Raw genomic sequence first — 20,315 nt, 5'->3', positions numbered from 1 at the left:
GTTTCCATGAACTGCACAGCAGCCCGAATCATCTCCATGATTATAGACATAGATAACGAAGCACGACAGCAGAACGACGGTACAATAACAATAGTTGACGGACAGCAATGATAGAGCGACACAACATGTTACGACAGGTGAGCCATGAGTAAGCAGCAAGAGGACCCGAGTGGAGCACTCCATGTATGAGGGAAGGCAGCTGTTGCGAAAGGGGTGCTGCACGGAAGACGAAGTAGACAGTGCTTGGTTGGATCAGCGGGTGGACCCTACGACAATGTGCCTCATCGCGAGGGGTGAACGCGGGTTAGATATGTAAGGGGCAAGGCAGGCCCAGGAAAGTTGGTGGATGTCCGCGAGCTGAGGGAGCGAAACGAATCCCCAGAAACGCGCAGCGTGGTGGTGAAATGTGGGGTTGATGAACGACGCGGAATGCGGGTGATAGGCAGGCACCAGCAGAATGAAGGAGAGGACAGCACAACCGCGAAGGGATAAAGTCTCGACATGTGACGGCTACTTGCGACGAGCAGCCTGCGTGCGGCGTCGGGATGTATGTGTACGCGCTGCGGTGCGCTTCGCAAGTTCTCGAGCAGTGCTCCGTGTAACTCGCTGGGCTTGGGGAGGTTCTTTCTTATCTCGGTTCCGCTCACTCCTCCGTAACGGCCGGGTTGGGACAGAGACGACGGCCAAACGACGAGACTTCTTCGACGCGCGTGGGTAGTCTGAGACTGTTGGACACTCTTCCGATGGCCGCTTGCCTAACGAGATGGCCTCGCTGGACACCGGCCGACCGACCGCGTCGTCAACCTCATACTTGTCGGTCACATGAGGATGATCGTGAGCTTGACGGTCGTTGGATTCGAGTGTATGTGTCTGGAGGAACTCGGCCCAGAACTTGTCAAGAAGATCGAGCTGCATCCAAGGATCCTCCTGGCCTACGCGCAATGTCCTTAGAGGGTAACAGTAGTCCATGATCGTGTTCAACCACTCCTTTAAAGGAGCATTGAACTCGACAGGTTTGGTGTACGTGCGCATAATGGCATTGTCAAGTTTGCCCTGTCCACCACCAAGTTGACCATCGATCAACCGCGCATCCTCGAAGAGTAGCCTGATTGTTCGCGACAGTTCTTCATCGGAGAGGTTGTGAGGGAGATATAGGAATGCGCAATACACGACGACGTAGAGCAACGACTCCAGATCGTCTTGTAGCGTGTGTTTAATTGTCGTCCCACGAGGAGCTAGCATTCTGTTTGACATGAATAGCCAGGTGCCCTGGAGACGAGGCAGGTTCGTCAGGGTGACTGAGATTTGAATAGTGACAGCATAATAAACGCACCGCACGGCCAATAGTGACAGCCTCGCCGGCATCATTAGTCTCGCATGATGCGTCCCAGTCGATCAAGTAGCCTCGGCGTATCTTGCTCCCTTCTTCTCGTATTAAGATGATGTTCCCAACGCTGATATCTCTGTGGAGGCGTGAGGCGTGCGCATGGGCATCGCTTAGAGCTGTGTGCGGCATGAGAACTTGTCGCGGACCGATTGACTGCACGCGCACCATGAAAGACATCATGAGTCGCATGGAGGAGCTCTTGGGTACTGCCGACTCGAGCGAGCCCGTAGCCTACGGTGCTGAGGACCAAGCGGTAGTGCCAGTATATCCCTACAATGACCTTACTGCCAGCAACAGCTGATACCCAGGACTCGCCACAATACTCGCCCACGAGCGTGCATTGCATTTCGGCCCCTGTGGAGCATGTCAGATTCAATTCTATGGAACGATAAACCCACTCACGAGGGATTTCATATTCAACATCAGGTATACGGTTGGGAACGTCTCCGTGACATAGCACTGAAGGGATGTTCCGGACACCACTCTCATGAAGGCGGAGGAGCACTTCGCCTTCCATTTCTACAGCTGAGGAACGCCAAACGTCTTTCAGGAATACGACACGGCGCGTGGATGTGTCGACTGCCCAGAAACCGCGCGTCGCTCTTCCTGTGAGATGGAGAGGGGAGACGACTGGCCGCGAAACAAGGAAGCGATGGAGATTGTCGGCATTGGCTACTTCCCCGTGGCGAAGAACGACCACCGCGGCGACGCAACCTGGCTCATAATGCTCACGCATAGCGTGGTCGAGCTCGTTGTCTTTGTCTTGAATCCCGAGCTGATACCCAACATGCGCTCGGAGAGTGTCACGGAAGAGCTCCTCCTCTTGCGGCAACGCGGCAGTTATGGTAGGATCATGGCCGCGCACTGCGCTAGTGGTCTGTGAGAAACGCCAAAAGAACTCGCAAAACAACTCGGGGTACTTCCGGATGTCGAAAGATTGGGAGACAACGCATCCGCTGCGATCCCACCGAAGCAATCGGGCACACGAGCCAGACAAAGAGACGGTGAAGAGTGCCACCCGGTACTGTCGTGCGAAGATTTCCGTGACGTAGGATATGTGCTGACCAAAGGCTCTGTTTCTTCGCCTGCTGAATGCCACATCCTTGGAAGCCGCGAAGAAGTCGTGACTCTCTTGGCTATGGTCGTCTATGACGTCCGGAGGGTCGACGAAGAAATCATGGCTGGGATCTGATTTCACTTCGATGAACAGTTCTGCATAGCCGAGCTCAGCGCGAGGAGATGCGCAGGCATTGACCGCGTCCACGTTGCCTGTTGCATAGCAGAAAATGTCAGGTTTCATGTCACCTAAACCATGGGACGGAGGATCGCCGCTCATTTTGAAGATGAAACCGGGACAACGGGACTTGTGTGTGGTCCGGTCGTTCAATACAGGTAGCTGTACAGCTAGCGTTAGTCGTATAGCGTGACGAGATGATGTTCGGCGCATACCAGGTTATTACAGAACTCTTCTGACGTCGCAGTACGTGTCGGTACGCGACTGATGACTCCCCGACTTGACAAGAGGTCAAACGTGTCGCAGGGATGCGGCACATCCAAGAAGTCCTCCATGAAATCACGCACAGGCATAGGCCCAACCGTGTTCTTCTTCGCATCCTCGACCATTTGCTTGTTCCTGATTTTTGCGAGCTCAGACTCGAGTCCTCTTGTACGCGTGAGCGACAGATCAAGCGCCATGGGTACATTGTAAACCGGTTGCTGCTGAGGGGGTGTGTGATGATCGTGCATGGTCGAGGAAAGCGAGGAAAGGCCGGTCGTGGTGGAAAGTCAACTTCGAAATTCCAACTTCCAACGCGCACGTTTCCCACGGAGCCGCCCATCGGCACGTTGACGCCGTCGATCCTAACGGCTTGGCAGACGCCCGGTCTAGCAGTACTACTGCCATGGCTACTCGAGCAATACTAGTCTCCTCCTCACCCCCCCTTCCCTCGGTCTTCCGCTCACCGCTTGATCACATCAGGACCATCGCCGTCCGTATCGTAAATCCGCTTGCTCTCAAGTCAATGGAAGGGAACTCGCGGATACATCAGGAAAACCCCAAATCTCGAGAGCTCCCCCACAGAGCTCCCGAGGCTCGAGAGACTCGAGAGCCCTTCTGCATAGCCACCGAGAGGTCGGTAGACCTCCGTAGACGCACTGCAGAGAAAGGGTGCTGAAAATGTGTATTTAGAGCCCCTGTTGGACCTTCGGACGGCACTGAACAGAGAGATGTAGTGTCGTTAGGTTTCAGCGGCGCCGTTAGCTTGAGATGAGTCGGGCCCTGCCTGGCAGGTAGCCTAGCTCCAAGTAACCCACAGCCTGCCCTAAACCCTACCACGTGATGTTGCCGCTCTTGAGTTGATGAGCTGGCACTCTGCCGCTCTTTCCCCAGCCTCCTCCAAGTCCCTCGCTACTGAGTCACTCACTGCGACCGTCCATTTCATCAAGAACAGTCATACATAGGCAAGACGGGGCAAGAACAACAACGATGTCCAGAATACATGCCTCAATCAGGACTCCGTAAGTTTCTGTTACTCTTTTCGCTCTCTAATCTCTTCACTCACTTCACCCGCCCTTGTCGCGTGCTCTCGACATCCATCCTCGTCGTCCCTCCTCGACATCCATCCTCGTTGCCCCTCCTTGTCGCTCATCCTCGTCGCTCATCCTCGTCGCTCATCCTTGTTGCCCATCCTCGTTGCCCGCTCTTGCCGCTCATCCTCGTTGCCCGCTCTCGCTGCTCATCCTCATCGCCCGCTCTCGTCGCCCGCTCTCTTTGCTCGCTCTCATCGCCTGCTCTCTTCGTCGCCTGCTCTCGTCGTCGCTTGCTCTTGTTGCTTGGTCCCGTCAGCCATCCTCATCCCCCGCTCGTCAGCTCTCCTCGCTCATATCGCCCATTCCGGTTGCCCGCTCTCGTTGCTCATCCTCGCTGCTCACTCTCGTCGCTCATCCTCATCTCCCGCTCTCCTTGCCCGCTCTCATTGTCACTCCTCGCACGCTCTCTTCATCCCTGCCTTTCCTAGCAAACCCTCGCCTGCACTCCTTATCCCCAGCTTTTCGTCTTGCACCCTCCTCGCACACCCTCGTCGCTTGCACTCATTGGTCCCTCTTTTCACCCATCCTCGCTGCTTGCTCTTGTCACCCACTTTCATCTCCCCTGCTCGTGTGTCTCTGTCTCTGCTTGCATGCACGCTGGCGTGTAACTGGCTTGTTGTATATAGCATCATGTATTACCGTACCATGTTTGTACAATAGCATTGTTATGAAATAATGTTTTATACGATCATGATTACTGTTCTAAAGTGTGCTCGGAAATGAAAGCTGTGGCTCTGTCGGATATCCACGTCTCGCTGAGTGCTCTCGGAGTGCTCTCGAGTGCTCGGGGGCTGTGCGTGCGTCTATTGAGTGATCGCAGAGGGGGTACTTACGTCTCACGGATATCTTGGCTCTCGAGACTCGGGAGCACACTCGAGTAAAGTATATTTTTCCTGATGTATGATGTGCTGAGGGGCGCACGATGGCGACCTTGGATTCCAGCCAAGCTCATCGGACCCGGTGGACGAGGCTTCGGAATTGCGTGTGTTACGGATATAATATAAATACATAGAGTGTTCATGCTGAAACTCCCTACACACTGGTTTGGCTGAACGCTTCCACGCGATTGAGCACGTATGGAAAGAGCCTCTGTCGACGGTTGAACTACTTCTCCTTCCTCAGCTTCTTCGCGGGAGGGCCTGATCCCGATTGAGTGAATGCGTAGTTACGCGGACCAACCTTCTGGGGAGAAGGTAGGTTTTGCGGTGCCGAGCTTGTAGGCTGGTCGCGAGGTCGTTGCGGAAGAGGCGCAACAGTCCGGGATGGGGCTTTACCACTGGCGTGGCTACCCCCGCCTGCTGCGACCTGTGAAGTGGACCCCAGAGCGAGCGCTTCGAACTCCTGTAACTGCTTGAAAGTGCGCTTCGAGGGGACGGTCGGCGTGGGGGCGCTTACGGTCGCTTGGATCCGGCTCAGGGAGGGGTCAAGCATCGTCCGAGGTATATCCCAAGCCAAGTCACCGACAATGAGAGGGATGTGTGCCCTGTCTCCTGCGGGTAAGTTATTGGTTTCGAGGAAATTGGCCCAAAAATTGACGACATCGGAGGGGGAGAACGCCCTAAGGTAGATGATGTCCATCATACCTGCCATCCAACTCTGCAATGGCTGGGGCCAAGTATGCCTCGCGGTATGTACTCTGGCCCACATATCTTCGATCTTCCCATTAGATGAGGTCGCGCCGTTCAACACCTTACCAGGCTCGAACATGAGTTGGATCGTATCCGCAATGGCATCGCGAGGAGCCTGATGTGGTATCCAGAGGAGGCATATGTGAAGGACGACGTAAAACAACGATTCCACGTCATACTGCGGCTCGTAGAGGTCCGGCTTCGCTCCAACTGCGATTTTAGCGCAGACAAACTGCCAGGTAGCCTTGATAATCACAAAACCATGTGAGCACGGCCAGAACTTGTAAGAACACGACGGAATATGCTACACTCACTGAGTACGGATGTCCATCTCGAGGCTCATCTGTCTTGCAGGCCAGGTCCCAATCTATGAGGTACCCAGTCCGACGGAGGGCACCTTGCTTACGGACCATGATGATGTTCAAGGGAGTGACGTCACGATGGACAATCCCAGCTTTGGCGCTTGCCTTTGCCAGGGCTGTGGGTGTCAAGACATCGTCAGGCCATGTCCGTCGGGAGCACTCTCGCATACATACTATCGAGCACATCTTTGGCGACATAAAGAAGTTCTTGCGTGCCAGTGAAACGATTGAGCGGGTACCCAGCAACGGATAGCAAGAGACGACTGTGCGTGCGCTTCACGATGCGCACCATCAGTCTCTTCCTCATCTCCGGAGTGCTGCATAGCCAATCGGCAGTCAGATAGTCTTGCGTCCTTGTACTTTGCAAAATCGCTGCACACAGTGACTTGCATTAGCCTTGAGCGGTCATGATGAAGAGACATACGCTTACGTTCATCGGACCAAACTTCACGGACCTCTCCGTCGGGGTAACGAGCGAGCGTGGAGTTCCGTAAAGTGACGTCGTCACTCCACACGAGACGTGCGAGATTTGGGATAGCGTTTTCCCCTCCTAGTTTGGACGCTTCCGCTAGGCTCTTCAGAGTCTGGACCTCAGCCGATTCCCGGGGTCCTGAACGGTAGTCAGCGCGCCAAGTGTCCTTCAAGAACATGACGATTGGACGGGCCGCGGCGCCCTCCTGCTGTTTGGCGTCCACTGTCCAGTATCCTCGTGTCGCCCTCCCCGTACCAGACATAGGGTGAGTGACAGGACGAGAGAACAACAGGTGTCGCTTGCCATCTGCTCCCAGGACCGCATTCGGAACCTCCAGCAGAGACACTGCCCCGGGCTGGTAGTGGTCGAGCAATGCCACCTCAATGTCTTTGGAACTCGCATCAGGAGTCTGCGTTTCGATATATTTCTTGACGACCTTCTTGAAAACCTCTTCGTAATGCGTATCGGCTGGCCTAACTGTGAGATCGTAACCTCGTATGCCGTCGCCGACGTGCGCAAAACACCACAGAAATTCGCATAGGAAGGTTGGGGAGGTGACGAGGTCAAACGCCTCTGTGACGATCGCGCCCGCACGATCCCAGCGGATGAGGCGGGCGGATGTGCCAGATAGCGAGATGGAGTAACAGCAATGACGGTGCTGCCTAGCCATGATCTCGACGGCATAGGCAACGGTCTGGCCGAACGCCTGCTTCACGTAGGCCCGAGCATCACGATTATCCAGGTCGTCCAAGTTGAGCACAAAGGTCCAATCGTTACGCGGCGTGCCCTCGGGGGGATCTCTGAAGAAGTCCAGCCTGGCTGCAGCCTTGACCTCGATGAAGAGGGCGACAAGGGATATGTTGGTGCGAGCAACTACCCCTCCCTCCTCTACCTGTACCTCCTTCGCGTTCTCCACGGAGTAGCCGCAAAGGTCCGGCTTGAGCGCCGCAGTCTTCCCGTGCGCGGTGTCACCATGACTGTCTGTGCGGAAGAAGACGAAGCCAGGACAACGTGCTTTGGACGACTCGGAGCCACCCAATGCCTCGATCTGATAGTCATTCCATGATCAGCAAACGTATTTCGTCTGGAGAACGCTTGGGAACGCACCACGGGATTGTAGATGTCGTACTCCTTGCACTTCTCCTTCCCGCTCATCTTCAATTCCCTCAACGCTTTGAAAGCCCCCTCAGGAGAAGGCATCTGACCAGTCCACTTATCCTTCTCGTCGTACTTGAGAAAGTCCTGGAGGAACTTCCTCACTGGCATCGGCCCAATCGTGGTAAGAAGCGCTTCCTCCGCAATACGTTCATAACGCTGGGTAGCATCTTTGCCTTGAAAACCGAATTGCTGGGTGTTGTTTTCGCCGATGGAAATGAGGGAGTTCCACGGATCAGTGCTCAGTAGTGCCTCCGGGGGTTGAGGCTGTAGGGACGAGATGTGAGTAGCAGCTGCCGAGATACGCGAAGGGTGACGGAAGCTCACGTTTTCGCTCATGAGGCAGTATTACAGTTGTCGACAGACGGGGAGTACACAGTTGTTCGACGGTGCAGCGACGCGAGGAGCGGATTTTGCTTGAGCGAAGAAGCGCAGAGGCAACGGTACGGGGCGTTGGATGATAATGTGGGAGAGGGTCGCAAGGAGCGATGATAATCAGTCTCGTGGGGTGAGAGATACCGTGCCTGCAGGCTCGGACAGCACCGGTTCTGCTAGTTGATGGATTCTATGTACACGCTGCTACAACGCGAGACAATTCAGTGAGAAGTCTCCCGATCGCCGCCCTGTTCTCTGCTAGCTGTGAGTCAGCGACAGATAATGGATATAAGCCATAAACAAGATCACCTTGGTTACTAGCATTCTTCAAATCTCGGGCAGGTCGCCATGCTTGTCGGAAAGCCCCCTTGGCTCCGGAGAACAGGGCGTGTGGGAGTCCGCATCAGGTACTGCCAATGCATATCGGCGCCGCGCCAATCCAGTGCACCCGCTACGCCCGCGCGTCAGATGAACCAGGCTCAGGGTACTTGAGGGCTTCAGGTGGACCACAGGTATCTTATCCCGATCATGCCACCCAGTGTATTTCCATAGAGTGCACCGACGTCCGGGGACCACGGTGCGCGGGACATGTGAGCGATACGCCGGGACAAAGCCAGAACCTGGCTTTGTTCCAGCTTTGTTCAGTACCCTTCGCCCTGGAAGCACGTCGACGACCACGAGATGCAGGCCGCTCTAGGGCGCGGTGTTACCGTACTACGTAAGAGACGATGGCGCCTTGGACAGCCTGAGATCAGGGTGGGGAAACAACGTTGCCCCATTCATCGCCGCTATCAGCTCATCGAACAAGAAGGACGCATACGGGAATTTGGCGTACCAAGGACGGGGGGCTTGATAGCGTTATGCCACAGTTAGTTGCGGTGCACACTGCAGGTGGCTAGACCTTGTCAACCTGGGTCCTGGACGTCAGCATTGCTGAGAGCAAGCTCCTAACCATGATCAGAGACTGTAATCTACGAGCCAGATGGTGAAACGGTCGCAATAGTTCCCGAGCGACATGCTGCAACGACATCATGGCTTGAGGGCAAACTTGGGTTAGACGCTGCTCCGCGGTCAATGCCGATAGACGCCGGCCGATTTGTGGGTGGCCGTGGAAAAGATCCTCTGCCAACCGAGTTGGACGTTCGGGAGGGCGACGCAAAACCGCCAAGTACAGTACGTCTTCAACAGTGGAGACGCCCCACATGGCGGCACGAAAACTGATTATGATGCAGCGTGGTCAGAAATGCCGCGGCCGTTCTCCCCCCAATAACCACCAAGTAAGATGGACGAAGCCGCGAAGTTATACTGGATCTGTGCTATCTCCACGCGACTGACGAGCCATCTCAAATACCAGACTACGACGTGTATTTTCCGAAGTTTTGGAAAGTATAAGGAGTGCTGGAGTCGGGAGTAGACTAGGATTCAGCGGTTGGGTGGAAATTGAGCGGATACAGCTAACCCGCAAGAGCAAGGATCCAGGCAGGAGTCAGTCCGCCTGTCTGGAGACATGCACTAAAGGCTGGAGTGCCGATAAACAGCCAAGCGAGGACATCAGCAAACATTAACCACTTTTGATTGTGTGGTTGATTGGATGTCTGCTGTCCGCCGCTTTGCTCATGCCTCTGAAACTTCTGGGAATGATGAAGAAAGGTAAGACGTACCCTTGACGATCACACTCGTAATATCGTGTAATATAGGCTGCAGCTTGTAGATGAGATGCCACCACAGGCAGACGATGGATAGCCTGACCGTGTTGCCGCTGGGGGAGAATTCGTAAGCAAGCAGGCCGCGTTCCAGCCGAACACAGTTACGCTCACAGACGGCCGACCCAAGTCATTCACCACGCAGCTACGTCGTCCATGGTTTCCCTGTGGCGACCTAGCGCGCCACAAGTCAGCGGTAGAAGGTTCATAACGGCAGGAGACACTCACATATGACAGTCGAGTCACATTGTGCGTGTTCATTTCGTCTGCGCAGCAGCGCATAACGACCGGCTTCCGACTAGGAATAGGACGCGAGCCTCTCGTGCCGGCGACGAGCACCGGACCCTGCACAGTGGAAAGTCATAGCAAGGCGGGTGGAGCGGCCGAGACCACATGGGATGAGCGGTGGACTCGGGAGCGCAGTCGCGTCGGAGAGACCCGGCTGCTCGTACCGACTTCCACCATGCGCGTCCTATAATCTGTTCAATACCAAGCAAGCTGGGAAAGTGGATGGTTTGGACAGTGAACGGACCGTACGGTTCACAGATACTGGTAGCCGCACTGTTTCCTAACCACAGGGGAGAGCTTGCGGATGTAAATGAGCGTGAAGGCAGACACTGCTGGCAACAGCTATAAGTCTTACGGGATCCTGAAGGTCGCAGTCGTTTTCTGGCCCGCCGCCGGATGGCTCTGTGGCCTTCATAACAGCAACCTGAGACTGCTGAGCTGACGTTCCGATGGAGGCACTGGTGTGCAAGTACCCTGCGGTCAATCATTGGGATCGTCGGAGACTCGCGCCGGCATCGCGGGAATAGTACTCGAGTATGAAACTGACGAGGAGCAAGAGTTCCGAAGCGACTGAGTATGGGGTGGCCTTAGGTGCTCGGTCAGCCGTTCTCGACCCCTCCATGAAAATGGTGCGAGTACGAGGAGCGCGAACCCTGCAATTATATTCTGTCAGCATTCGTGAAGGTTATGCGGGCATGCATGAACGTACTCGTATTCGTGTTCCCAGCGATGCTGAGCGCTGGATTCGGCACGCACCGCACCATGAATGTTGTCCTCGGCGGGTATGACATATCGCGCTGAGTCCTTTGCCGAAGGAGATCTTATTCCTGGAGTCGGACTCTGGAAGGACGCGATCACACGCCACGAGGGTTCACATTCAGCGAGGTGGAGCCTATAACCGGAGTTAACAACTTACGTATGATGGGATGAGCTCTGTTTGGCGAACGACTTCGGAGCGGCGGGGTCACGGGAAGTACGAAACAAGTGCGAACGATCGCATAGTCTGTCGAAGGCCATGGTTTGCAATTCCCAAAAGTAGTCCCCGAGATGTCTAATGAGAAACAATCAGATCAAAGGTAGGCAGATGCACAGCGACCAACGAGGAGTGGTCAGATCCGACGCCACAAACGACCCGGTGATTACACCCGGCGTCCCGCAAATGTGTGTTTGAATGCGAGATCGGAAGTAGCACCTGGGTAGCACTGTACACCAATGTCACGCGGTCATGCTACGTTCATGCTCCGAAGTCGACGCAGTCAACCTCAGGCCTAGCGGGGTGCAATGAAGGCAGTGAGACAGGGCGAACAGCCAACGAAGACAGAACTGTACCTACGCCACGACCGACGGTACTTGGCGGCGCTGTCCAAGAGTCTTGGTCCGCAGCGCGCGTTCCGTTTGCGACCTCGAAAAATTGAAGACGCTCTGGGGCGAATGACGAGATGTCAATGCATAGGTGGTGTCCGTACGGCGCCGAGTGGGCGTAGCGGGAAATGGCGATGCGGAATGAGCAGCTTCTTCGCTGCGCGGAATGTTCGGTGCTGTCATGGGTGCATGGATGGTCTCCAGCACGGCCCAGTGCGAAGCAGGTTCACGAATGGTGGCTTACGCGGGGGAAAGGACGCTCGGAGGGCGCGGCAAGAGTCCCGCCATATATACTGGTGGTAGAATGGTAGGCAGGAGGTTGGTATACGCCTGCCGCCGCGGCGAGAAGACAAGTCTTGAACATTCTGCAGCCAGAACTTAGAAGAGCCTTGACCAGGAGAAAGAGCTGGACAGAGTCACGCAGCCGCGCTCGTTCTGGAACCCGACGGTGACGAAAATGGCAGGCGTCCTCTATATCTTGCGCCGCCACCAGCAATCTGCTGCAGGCCTCTGCACGCTCTCCATGATCAACCTCCTCCTCGTCCTCGCCTTCTCCTCCCCCCTCCTCCCCCACGCCGCCTCTCACCCCGTCGACTGGCTCCGCAAGTTCACCCCCAACTCCCGCGACGACGGCAGCTGGCTCTGGAGCTGGGCGTGGGCGTCCGACGGCTCCGTCTCCGTTGTCGACCGCGCCCCGCCAGTCTCCTTCCCCGCACGCCCTGCCTCCTTCGGCGCAGAGCTTACAGACCCCCTCCTCGGCTATGTGATCCCTCTGTCGTCCTTCACCGCCCCTTGTCCCCCCGGCACCACCAATTCAAGCTATTCCTTTGAGGCCGACCCCGTCTACGGCTGCCCCGAACTTTGCATCAGCGGACCACACGAACCGGAGCGCACAGATACATGGATCGCACTGGTCCAGAGGGGTGGTTGTCCCTTCGTCGAGAAGGCCCGGCAGGCGCAGAGACTCGGGGCAAAGGCAGTGGTGGTTGGCGGAGATCGGGAGAACCCCGACGCGCTCCTCAACATGTTTAGCGAGAGTACGTCTCCATTCTTCCTTCCGGCCGACGCTCGTATCGACTCATCTGCTCGCAGGAGATGCTTCTGACGTCAGTATTGCCGCAACGTACATCAAGTACTGGGACTACGTCCAGTTGTCATCGATGATTGCGAACTCCAATACCACGCACAGTGGTTTGAAGACGCTCTCCCTCCTCATCAACACCGAGTACTCGGCATGGGAGTGGTACTCGTGAGTCCCCCCATGCTAGCTTTGTCGGAATATTCGCTCAAACCCCTCCCCAGTCCTATCATCACTTTTGTCATCATCCTCCTATTGCCGTCGCTCCTGACCTTCCTCACCCTCCTCGTCCACCGCATCCGCGCTGCACGCGCAGCGCAGCGTGACAGGGCTCCGGAGAGCGTTGTACACAACTTCCCTTGGAGAGTATGGACCGGCAACGGTTGGGAGAAGCACGAACCTCCCTTCACCACGGCCAATCCTCCTGCTCCTGGTGAGATCGATCTCGAGCAAGGACAGGAGACTCCTTTTGCCTCGACTTCGCACGATGAGCCACTACCTGCTTGGGTGGAGGAGCAGACCGAGTGTGCGATCTGCCTGGAGATGTTCGTCAAGGGTGATCGCGTGCGCGTGTTGCCCTGCTACCATCTCTTCCACATCGATGAGGTTGACGAATGGCTTATCAACAAGAAGAAACTGGTGCGTTGGTTTGCACACTCTCATCGTGCTCCCTCGCTCACTACATGCGCACAGTGCCCCATTTGCAAGGCCGACGTGACGCAGCCTCACCCGCCGCCCGCGCCTCACAATGCCTATCCTTCTCACGACACCGCTCACGAACAACCTTCCTCCGCTCCCGCGACGACCTCACGACCACCATCATCGTCTGTTGATTCGGACGAACGGACGCCCCTTCTCCAGCCTCAGCCTCAGAGTTCCGAGCACAGCGTGAGCTCCTAACAACGCTGCAACGCTTCAGGACTTCTATCGTTATGATATATACCCTGGACTTGGAGCCTCTGGACTCCATAAGTCTCAGTTACCGTACGTCGCCTCGGGCTTTAGTGTGACAGTGGACGGTTGTAGGTGTACTTTCGGGAGTTCAAGCATTCAATATTCAAATCTTCAAGCTTCGAGATGCCGTCGTTGTAGTATCCACTTGTATCATGTTGCTCGGCCATCAATAGTAATTGTCCAGAACACCTGGTTTCTTGGCCTCACAACTGGACAACGACCTTGAGACGCCGATAATGACTGCGGATACCGGACCGACGCTCCGCTAGTTCCTATTGGCGCCGACCGGTATGTGGCGAATGCATCGACTCCGAGGTTCTCCAGCCACTTACACCTTCGTCACATAACATCTCCCTCTTCCTTCCATGTCTCGTACTGCTCCCACTCACTGTGTCTACAATGCACCTGTGGCCCTAGATCCGACCTTGTCGCACGCGAAGGGCTGGGAGCCCGAGGCTGCCAAAGCCCGAAACTGCCGCTGGGTTCAGGACTTGATGAAGACCGCCGTCGGACCTATAACTGTTGAGGCCTTTCTAGACGGGTTCTTTCCCCGTCAGAACTCCTGGAACAAGACGCCACAGCTTCCGAGCCAGCGTGCGCTCGAAGATGTACCTCCTAATGCTGCCACTCCGGAAGGGATTTGTGGCCCGTTGGTGAGTGATTCCTCCGTCTAGACGATCCAATTGACTGAGACGGCTCCAGCTGGAAATACTGAAGAAGGCTTCGGACTGCTTTCCTGGCTTCGTCTTTGATAGTACCTCAGCACGATCCCTGCATCCTCGCCGGCTCGGGTACATGAAGCCGCATATATGTTGTTACGCCACAGAGAACTTCGATGCGGTCCAGCGTTCTGAACCCCAGCTTCGCGCAGAGCTCGGGTATGCTGAGTTCTTCATCGACGTCAAGCCATGCCCCTCCCACGACTACTTCGCCGACCCACCGGTGACATCCACCACGGAAGGTCGTGCTTCACATGACTTCATCGCACCTGCGGACGACCAGGAGTTCAAGAAGCATCGCGAAAGGGCCCTGGGACAACATATCGCATATGCCATAGAGATCCTCTCCCGTCAATACCGCGTTGCCGTCTTCTCGGTCTCCGTGGCTGGCTCGAGGACACGGCTGCTCCGCTGGGACCGTGCTGGATGCGTTGTTACTGAGGTATTCGACCTTCGTGAGCAAGCTGATTTGTTCTGTGAGTTCCTTTGGCGTTTCTCCCAGTCTACGCACAGGCGTCGTGGTCACGATGTAACCGTTCAGGTGGCCTCTTCGGACGAAGAGACGCTCTTCCGTGAAGCTATCCGAGCGCATGTCCAGTTCCAGCTCCAGCTCGACACGGAAGAATCCCTTGACAACGCTGTCCGACAACACTACGAGTCCGGTCATGTCGCCGCCGTGCATGTCCTGGCTCACGGGTGTCCCGCTAATGCAGCCCACGTCTCTCGATTCATTGTCTCCCGCCCTGTTGTCTCTTCTCTTCAACTGACTGGACGGTGTACGAGGGGATACTGGGCAGTGGACACACGCACAGGAGATGTGGTATTTCTCAAGGACACGTGGCGTGCATATCCTCCTGTGGACCTGGAGGGCGATACGTTGAAGCGCATGAACGATCAAGGTGTTCGCAATATACCCACTATCGTTTGTCATGGCGACGTTCCTGATTATATACCCCAGGATGACCAAGAAGTTGATCGTGAGTGTGCACGACCTCTCGTCGAGTCTCCTAGTATCCTGACTTTCCTCAGCCCGGGACATGCAGGTCTCAGAAACGGACGAATATCAAAAAGACGAGACTGTATGCAAAGTCATGGGAGACGATGTTGTTGTCGTAAAGCACTGGCACTATCGTGTGGTCCTTGGTACCGTCGGTTACGGCCTAGGGTATATTCGGGGAACGGAAAAGCTGCTTCACGCCACGTATGATGTCTTTCACGGTGAGCCTTGGTTGTCACAGGGCTGGCGGCGGCTGACGGAGAGGTTTCAGCAATGAGAGATGCCCTACGCCACGACTCCCGATTACATAGAGACATCAGCATAGGCAACGTCATTCTCGTCAGGGAGAAGGACCGGGATGTCAGACGGGGAGTCCTGATCGACTGGGAAACTTCTTGTCGTGTGGATGAGGCAGGCAAAGCTGTGGAGTCCGGACGCGTTGTAAGTTGTCGCGTCGTCTATCGTGTTCGAAACTTATTATCTACGAAACAGGGCACATGGTTGTTCATGTCCGTTGACATGCTTATCAACGCTAGAAACGATCGCCCGCACACTTTCCAGGATGACATGGAGTCGCTACTCTACGTCATCATCTATTGCGGCTTACTGTGGTTGCCCCACCGCCTTGATAAGAAGAAACTTGCCATGACCATTGGTATCCTCTTCGAATTTTCCGACTCTATGACCCCAGGCCGTTATGGGGGGAATGGCAAGATTATGAACCGTCGTCATCGCATTTATACTAATGCAGCTGCCTTCTCGCCGGCTCTTCAAGACTGGTTGCAGACTGTCATGGAGTTCTATCGCCCTCTCGCTCATTGTCGAGAGGAGTACGCCGACCGCTGGACCAACCCAGACTATCTGGATAGATTCTGGGATGAGTATTTGAAGACGCACGTGCTCGATCGCGATGACAGAGTCGTGCATGACCACCTGCATGCGAACGGAGTCCACAAGGCACCCTCTTCAATGGACTCAACGGAGGCCATCATACTTCGCGGACGTTCGCCGTCTGAAGGGCGCGTTACCACCCGGCCGTTGAAGAGAACTCGCGAAGTGACACCTCCTTCTGACGCCTCACTCGTTGCGCCACAGCGCAGTAAACGCATCCGTTGACAAGAAGAGCGCAAGCAAGTGCAGCCATCGCCAAACAGGAGTATTCTCCGCAGGGGTGTCCGTGAACCAGACATTCGAAAGCTGCGTCTCGCAAGAAGTGCAATCCTTCTTGTCTTCCACGTGTCATGGCATCTAGCGGTTTGCTGCGTACTTCCTCATCTTCTTTTGTTCGCTTATCGTGTCCTCCAACTTTTTGTCGCGCTGTCCTCATGTCTACTCTGCAGTAGTATCTGCATGTCGTCTACTTACGCTCATAGCGCAATCATACTCAAGCCTACAGTTACGGCTTGCCCACATGAACTGGTAAGACAAAGAGGACGGATTAAGCTTCGGGAGTGCATGCGATACATACAATTATCGATGACAATAACTGCCCCACGAGCCTACCAGGGTCAAGGCCAAGAGCGCTTACAGTGGCGGCACTCGGCGCGGACAAAAGGGACGCGTCAAGGCATTGGACACCGTAAGTCAACTTCCCTACCTTCCTCCACCATGCACGACCATCACACACCCTCTCAGCAGCGACCTCTTTACAATATACCCATGGCGCTTGATGCGTCTTTCACGCGTACAAGAGGACTCGAGCCTGAGCTTGCCAAGATCAGGAACAAGCAAATGTTCGAGGACGCGAAGATGAACACAGTTGGGCCCATGCCTGTGCGTGATTTCATGCACGATTTCTTGTATGTGCCGCACCTCTGCGACACCTTTGACCTTTTGTCAAGTCGGGGAGCCTTTAGCCGTGTGCCTGCTCATACCGATATGTCGGAAGAGTTGTGTGGCGACCTGGTATGTGCCGAACATCATCCCGCCACACCATGGCAGCTAACAGTAGTGGCTGCACAGCTACTTGCATTAAACCAACGGACCAGAAACAAGTCCCGTTGTCCCGGATTCATCTTCGAAAAGAGCGTCGAACCTCCCTCCCGGGGATTAGGTGACATGAAGCCTGACATCTTCTGCTACGCAACAGGAAACGTGGAGGCGGTCGATGCAAGCGCATCTCCTCGCGCTGAGCTCGGCTATGCAGAACTGTTCATCGAAGTGAAAGCGGATCCTAGCCACGATTTCTTTGTCGACCCTCCAGACGCCACAGACGACGATAGCCAGGATCACGACTTCTTCCCGCATTGCGGCGATGTCACATTCAACAGGCGAAGAAACAGAGCCTTCGGTCAGCACATATCCTACGTGACGGAAATCTTCGCACGGCAGTACCGGGTGGCACTCTTCACCGTCTCTATGTCTGGTTCTTGTGCTCGGTTCCTTCGCTGGGATCGTAGCGGATGCATTGTGTCCGAGTCCTTCGACATCCGGCAGCACCCCGAGTTGTTTTGCGACTTCTTGTGGCGTTTCTCACAGACGACTAGCGCAGTGCGCGGCCATGATCCTACCATAACTGCCGCGTTACCGCAGGAGGAGGAGCTCTTCCGTGACGCTCTCCGAGCGCATGTCGGGTATCAGCTCGGGGTTCAGGACACCGAGCTGGACCACGCTATGCGTGAGCATTATGAGCCGGGTTGCGTCGCCGTGATGGTCGTTCTACGCCACGGAGAAGTAGCCAATGCGGACAACCTCCATCGCTTCCTTGTTTCACGGCCAGTCGTCTCCCCTCTCCACCTCTCCGGCAGAGCTACACGTGGTTTCTGGGCTGTCGATACATCGACGCGCCGTGTCGTCTTCCTGAAAGACGTTTGGCGTTCCTCAGCTATAGAAATGGAAGGCGAAGTGCTCCTCCGCCTTCATGAGAGTGGTGTCCGGAACATCCCTTCGGTGCTATGCCACGGAGACGTTCCCAACCATATACCTGATGTGGAATATGAAATTCCGCGTGAGTGGGTTTATCGCTCCATGGACTTGGGCCTGACATGCTCCACAGAGGCTGAAATGCAATGCACGCTCGTGGACGAGTATTGTGACGAGTCCTGGGTATCAAATGCTGCTAACAGTAGGGTCGTTGTAGGGAAATACTGGCACTATCGCATGGTCTTGAACACCGTAGGCTACGGGCTCGCTCGAGTCAACGGGACGCAGGAGCTCCTCCATGCCGCTTATGATGTATTTCATGGTGCGCGCGCAGCTGATATATTCGCGACAAGTTCTAATGTGGCGGACAGCTCTGAGCGATGTCCATGAGCACGCCTCGCGTCTCCACAGAGATATCAGCGTCGGGAACATCGTCTTGGTACGAGAAGAAGGGAGCAAGATACGCCGAGGCTACTTGGTCGACTGGGACGCATCGTGCGAGACTGATGATGCGGGCGAGGCCGCCACTGTTGGCCGTGCGGTGCGTTCATTCTGCTGTTACTACTTCAATCATTCTGACGAACCTGCTTCTTCTCTAGGGCACCTGGTTATTCATGTCAAACAGGATGATGGCTCCTCGTGGAACGACGATCAAACATACGCTGCAGGACGATCTGGAGTCTTTGCTCTACGTCGTCTTGTATTGCGCATTCCTATATCTCCCTCACAACCTCTCCGATGAAGAACTATCTCGAACAATCAGGCTACTCTTCGAGGATGCGCGGTTGATCGATGGTCAACTCGGTGGTGGACAGGGCAAACTTGACAATGCCAGCATGCGCACGCACACCAAACCGGTCAAGTTCAACGCTCCTCTGAAAGAGTGGTTGGACACGATTATGGACTACTGCGACCCTCCAAGAACGTTGGAGATGGACGACCCGGATCCTTGGACAGAGCTTGATCTCCTCGACAAGTTCTGGGCTGAGTTCCTCCAGACACATACACTCGAATCTAACGACCGTCAAGCACACAATCATCCCCTTGTCACCGACAAGTATGAGGTCGAAGACGCGGTTAGCCGCCCGGCGTCCAGCGAGGCCATCTCGTTGGGCAAGCGGCCATCGGAGGAATATCCCACAGACTACGCAAGTGCGTCGAAGAAGTCCCACTGCTCTGCCGTCGTCTCTGTCCCAACCCGGCCGTTACGGAGGAGCGAACGGCTTCGAGTTCAGCAATCCCGGCGAGCTGCTGGAGAACTTGCGGAAAAGTGCACCGGAGTGCGTACACATACTCGTTACCGTCAAAAGTGTTAGAACGCCTCAAATAGGCGCCCAAAAAGTATCCAAAGAAACAACTTCTGATTGCTCAATACAAACAATCACTTCATGTATACTGGGATACCTAATAGGCAAGCATATGAGGTTCCAATCTGTGGTCATGAAATTGCATGCAGATTAATACAGCCTGATCTATAGCGTAAATTTTCCATAAAGCACTTATTTTATTCTCTTCCCCATTTTGCCCTTATGTCTAGCCACAGTGATTGAGACGTGAAACACGGTATGTTTATAAGTTGTTCAGAGCCTAGTGTATCTATTGCCAAAATCTCAGACAATACTGAGAATAGACCAGTGAATAGATGGCAAAGTACAAGATATGATCAACAGAAAAATAGCAATGTTGAGAAAGGAGTGCTTTCAATCCTGCTGTTTATGCCAGTCCTGGAGTCTTATACCACCACCAGATAGAAGACACACAGATGTTGTACGAGGTATGTATACAAGGCCATTATATCAAATAGCCATAGACGAAGTGACACTATTAAAGTTGGGTACTTTTGTACTTACCTATGATCTCATATTTTTGACCATAATTCCTGCTATAATTATCAGCACTCTGTGAGAGTCATATAGCAGATACATGAGCTTCATGTAACTCTACTGATATGCTTTAGGGAGTGTCTTCATGAGTATGTATGAATTGGTTTTGACGAAACATGACAAACCATTATGGGCATTGAGCAGAAAGTTCATGCTATAAATCAGGCCATAACAATCTGCACATGATTCTATAACCACAGATTGGAACCTCATATGCTTGCCTCTTAAATACTTTAGGATGCATCAAGTGATTGTTCGTACTGAGCGATCAGAAGTCATTTCTTTGGATACTTTTTGGGCGCCTATTTGAGGCGTTCTAACACTTTTGACGGTAACGAGTACATCCCGCCGCGGTCGCAAGTAGTCTCCTCAGGTGATCATGCGTATACGAAGCTTCCAAGACATGGTCGTTCGCGGCCCGACCGACTACATACTCTAGCTCGTGCCTTAGCATGACTCTGGCGCGCAATCCTTTAAGGGCATGCCAGCCATGGGTGCCCT

At 54.6% G+C, this 20,315-nt stretch overlaps 6 protein-coding genes across 6 annotated transcripts; 4 read left to right on the top strand and 2 right to left on the bottom strand.

Annotated features, from left to right (window-relative positions):
- Positions 1 to 643: 643 nt before the first annotated feature.
- On the bottom strand, positions 644 to 3,165 carry L226DRAFT_558940 (uncharacterized protein; the record flags this gene model as incomplete). Its single annotated transcript, XM_067683267.1, has 6 exons — positions 2,837 to 3,165; positions 1,790 to 2,783; positions 1,553 to 1,741; positions 1,334 to 1,503; positions 793 to 1,269; positions 644 to 772 (listed from the first exon to the last, which is right to left on the bottom strand). Exons 1-6 carry the CDS (start codon positions 3,131 to 3,133, stop codon positions 644 to 646), a joined length of 2,256 nt encoding a protein of 751 aa, XP_067538494.1. The 5' UTR covers positions 3,134 to 3,165.
- Positions 3,166 to 3,829: 664 nt separating this feature from the next.
- On the top strand, positions 3,830 to 4,617 carry L226DRAFT_336509 (uncharacterized protein). Its single transcript, XM_067674042.1, has one exon. The coding sequence runs from the start codon at positions 3,886 to 3,888 to the stop codon at positions 4,402 to 4,404; it is 519 nt and encodes a 172-aa protein (XP_067538493.1). The 5' UTR covers positions 3,830 to 3,885; the 3' UTR covers positions 4,405 to 4,617.
- A 313-nt stretch (positions 4,618 to 4,930) lies between these two features.
- L226DRAFT_336490 (uncharacterized protein) lies at positions 4,931 to 8,404 on the bottom strand. Its single transcript, XM_067674041.1, has 7 exons — positions 8,278 to 8,404; positions 7,921 to 8,226; positions 7,546 to 7,860; positions 6,397 to 7,486; positions 6,141 to 6,338; positions 5,919 to 6,082; positions 4,931 to 5,848 (listed from the first exon to the last, which is right to left on the bottom strand). Exons 2-7 carry the CDS (start codon positions 7,930 to 7,932, stop codon positions 5,081 to 5,083), a joined length of 2,547 nt encoding a protein of 848 aa, XP_067538492.1. The 5' UTR covers positions 7,933 to 8,226; positions 8,278 to 8,404; the 3' UTR covers positions 4,931 to 5,080.
- Positions 8,405 to 11,844: 3,440 nt separating this feature from the next.
- Positions 11,845 to 13,299, top strand: L226DRAFT_544329 (uncharacterized protein; the record flags this gene model as incomplete). The annotated part of the gene is made up of 3 exons (XM_067682266.1): positions 11,845 to 12,358; positions 12,414 to 12,570; positions 12,624 to 13,299. 3 exons carry the CDS (start codon positions 11,845 to 11,847, stop codon positions 13,297 to 13,299), a joined length of 1,347 nt encoding a protein of 448 aa, XP_067538491.1.
- A 419-nt stretch (positions 13,300 to 13,718) lies between these two features.
- On the top strand, positions 13,719 to 16,185 carry L226DRAFT_458441 (uncharacterized protein; the record flags this gene model as incomplete). Its single annotated transcript, XM_067675441.1, has 5 exons — positions 13,719 to 14,006; positions 14,056 to 15,049; positions 15,102 to 15,290; positions 15,341 to 15,510; positions 15,562 to 16,185. 5 exons carry the CDS (start codon positions 13,719 to 13,721, stop codon positions 16,183 to 16,185), a joined length of 2,265 nt encoding a protein of 754 aa, XP_067538490.1.
- Positions 16,186 to 16,680: 495 nt separating this feature from the next.
- On the top strand, positions 16,681 to 19,495 carry L226DRAFT_336365 (uncharacterized protein). Its single transcript, XM_067674040.1, has 5 exons — positions 16,681 to 16,974; positions 17,032 to 18,016; positions 18,065 to 18,253; positions 18,303 to 18,472; positions 18,531 to 19,495. Exons 1-5 carry the CDS (start codon positions 16,729 to 16,731, stop codon positions 19,245 to 19,247), a joined length of 2,307 nt encoding a protein of 768 aa, XP_067538489.1. The 5' UTR covers positions 16,681 to 16,728; the 3' UTR covers positions 19,248 to 19,495.
- Positions 19,496 to 20,315: the final 820 nt, after the last annotated feature.

Source organism: Lentinus tigrinus (genome assembly GCF_003813185.1).
Source record: "Lentinus tigrinus ALCF2SS1-7 unplaced genomic scaffold L226scaffold_6, whole genome shotgun sequence".
NCBI classification, from domain to species: Eukaryota; Fungi; Basidiomycota; class Agaricomycetes; order Polyporales; family Polyporaceae; genus Lentinus; species Lentinus tigrinus.
Note: the sequence above shows the minus strand (reverse complement) of the source record. Positions and strands in the feature narration are given on the sequence as shown.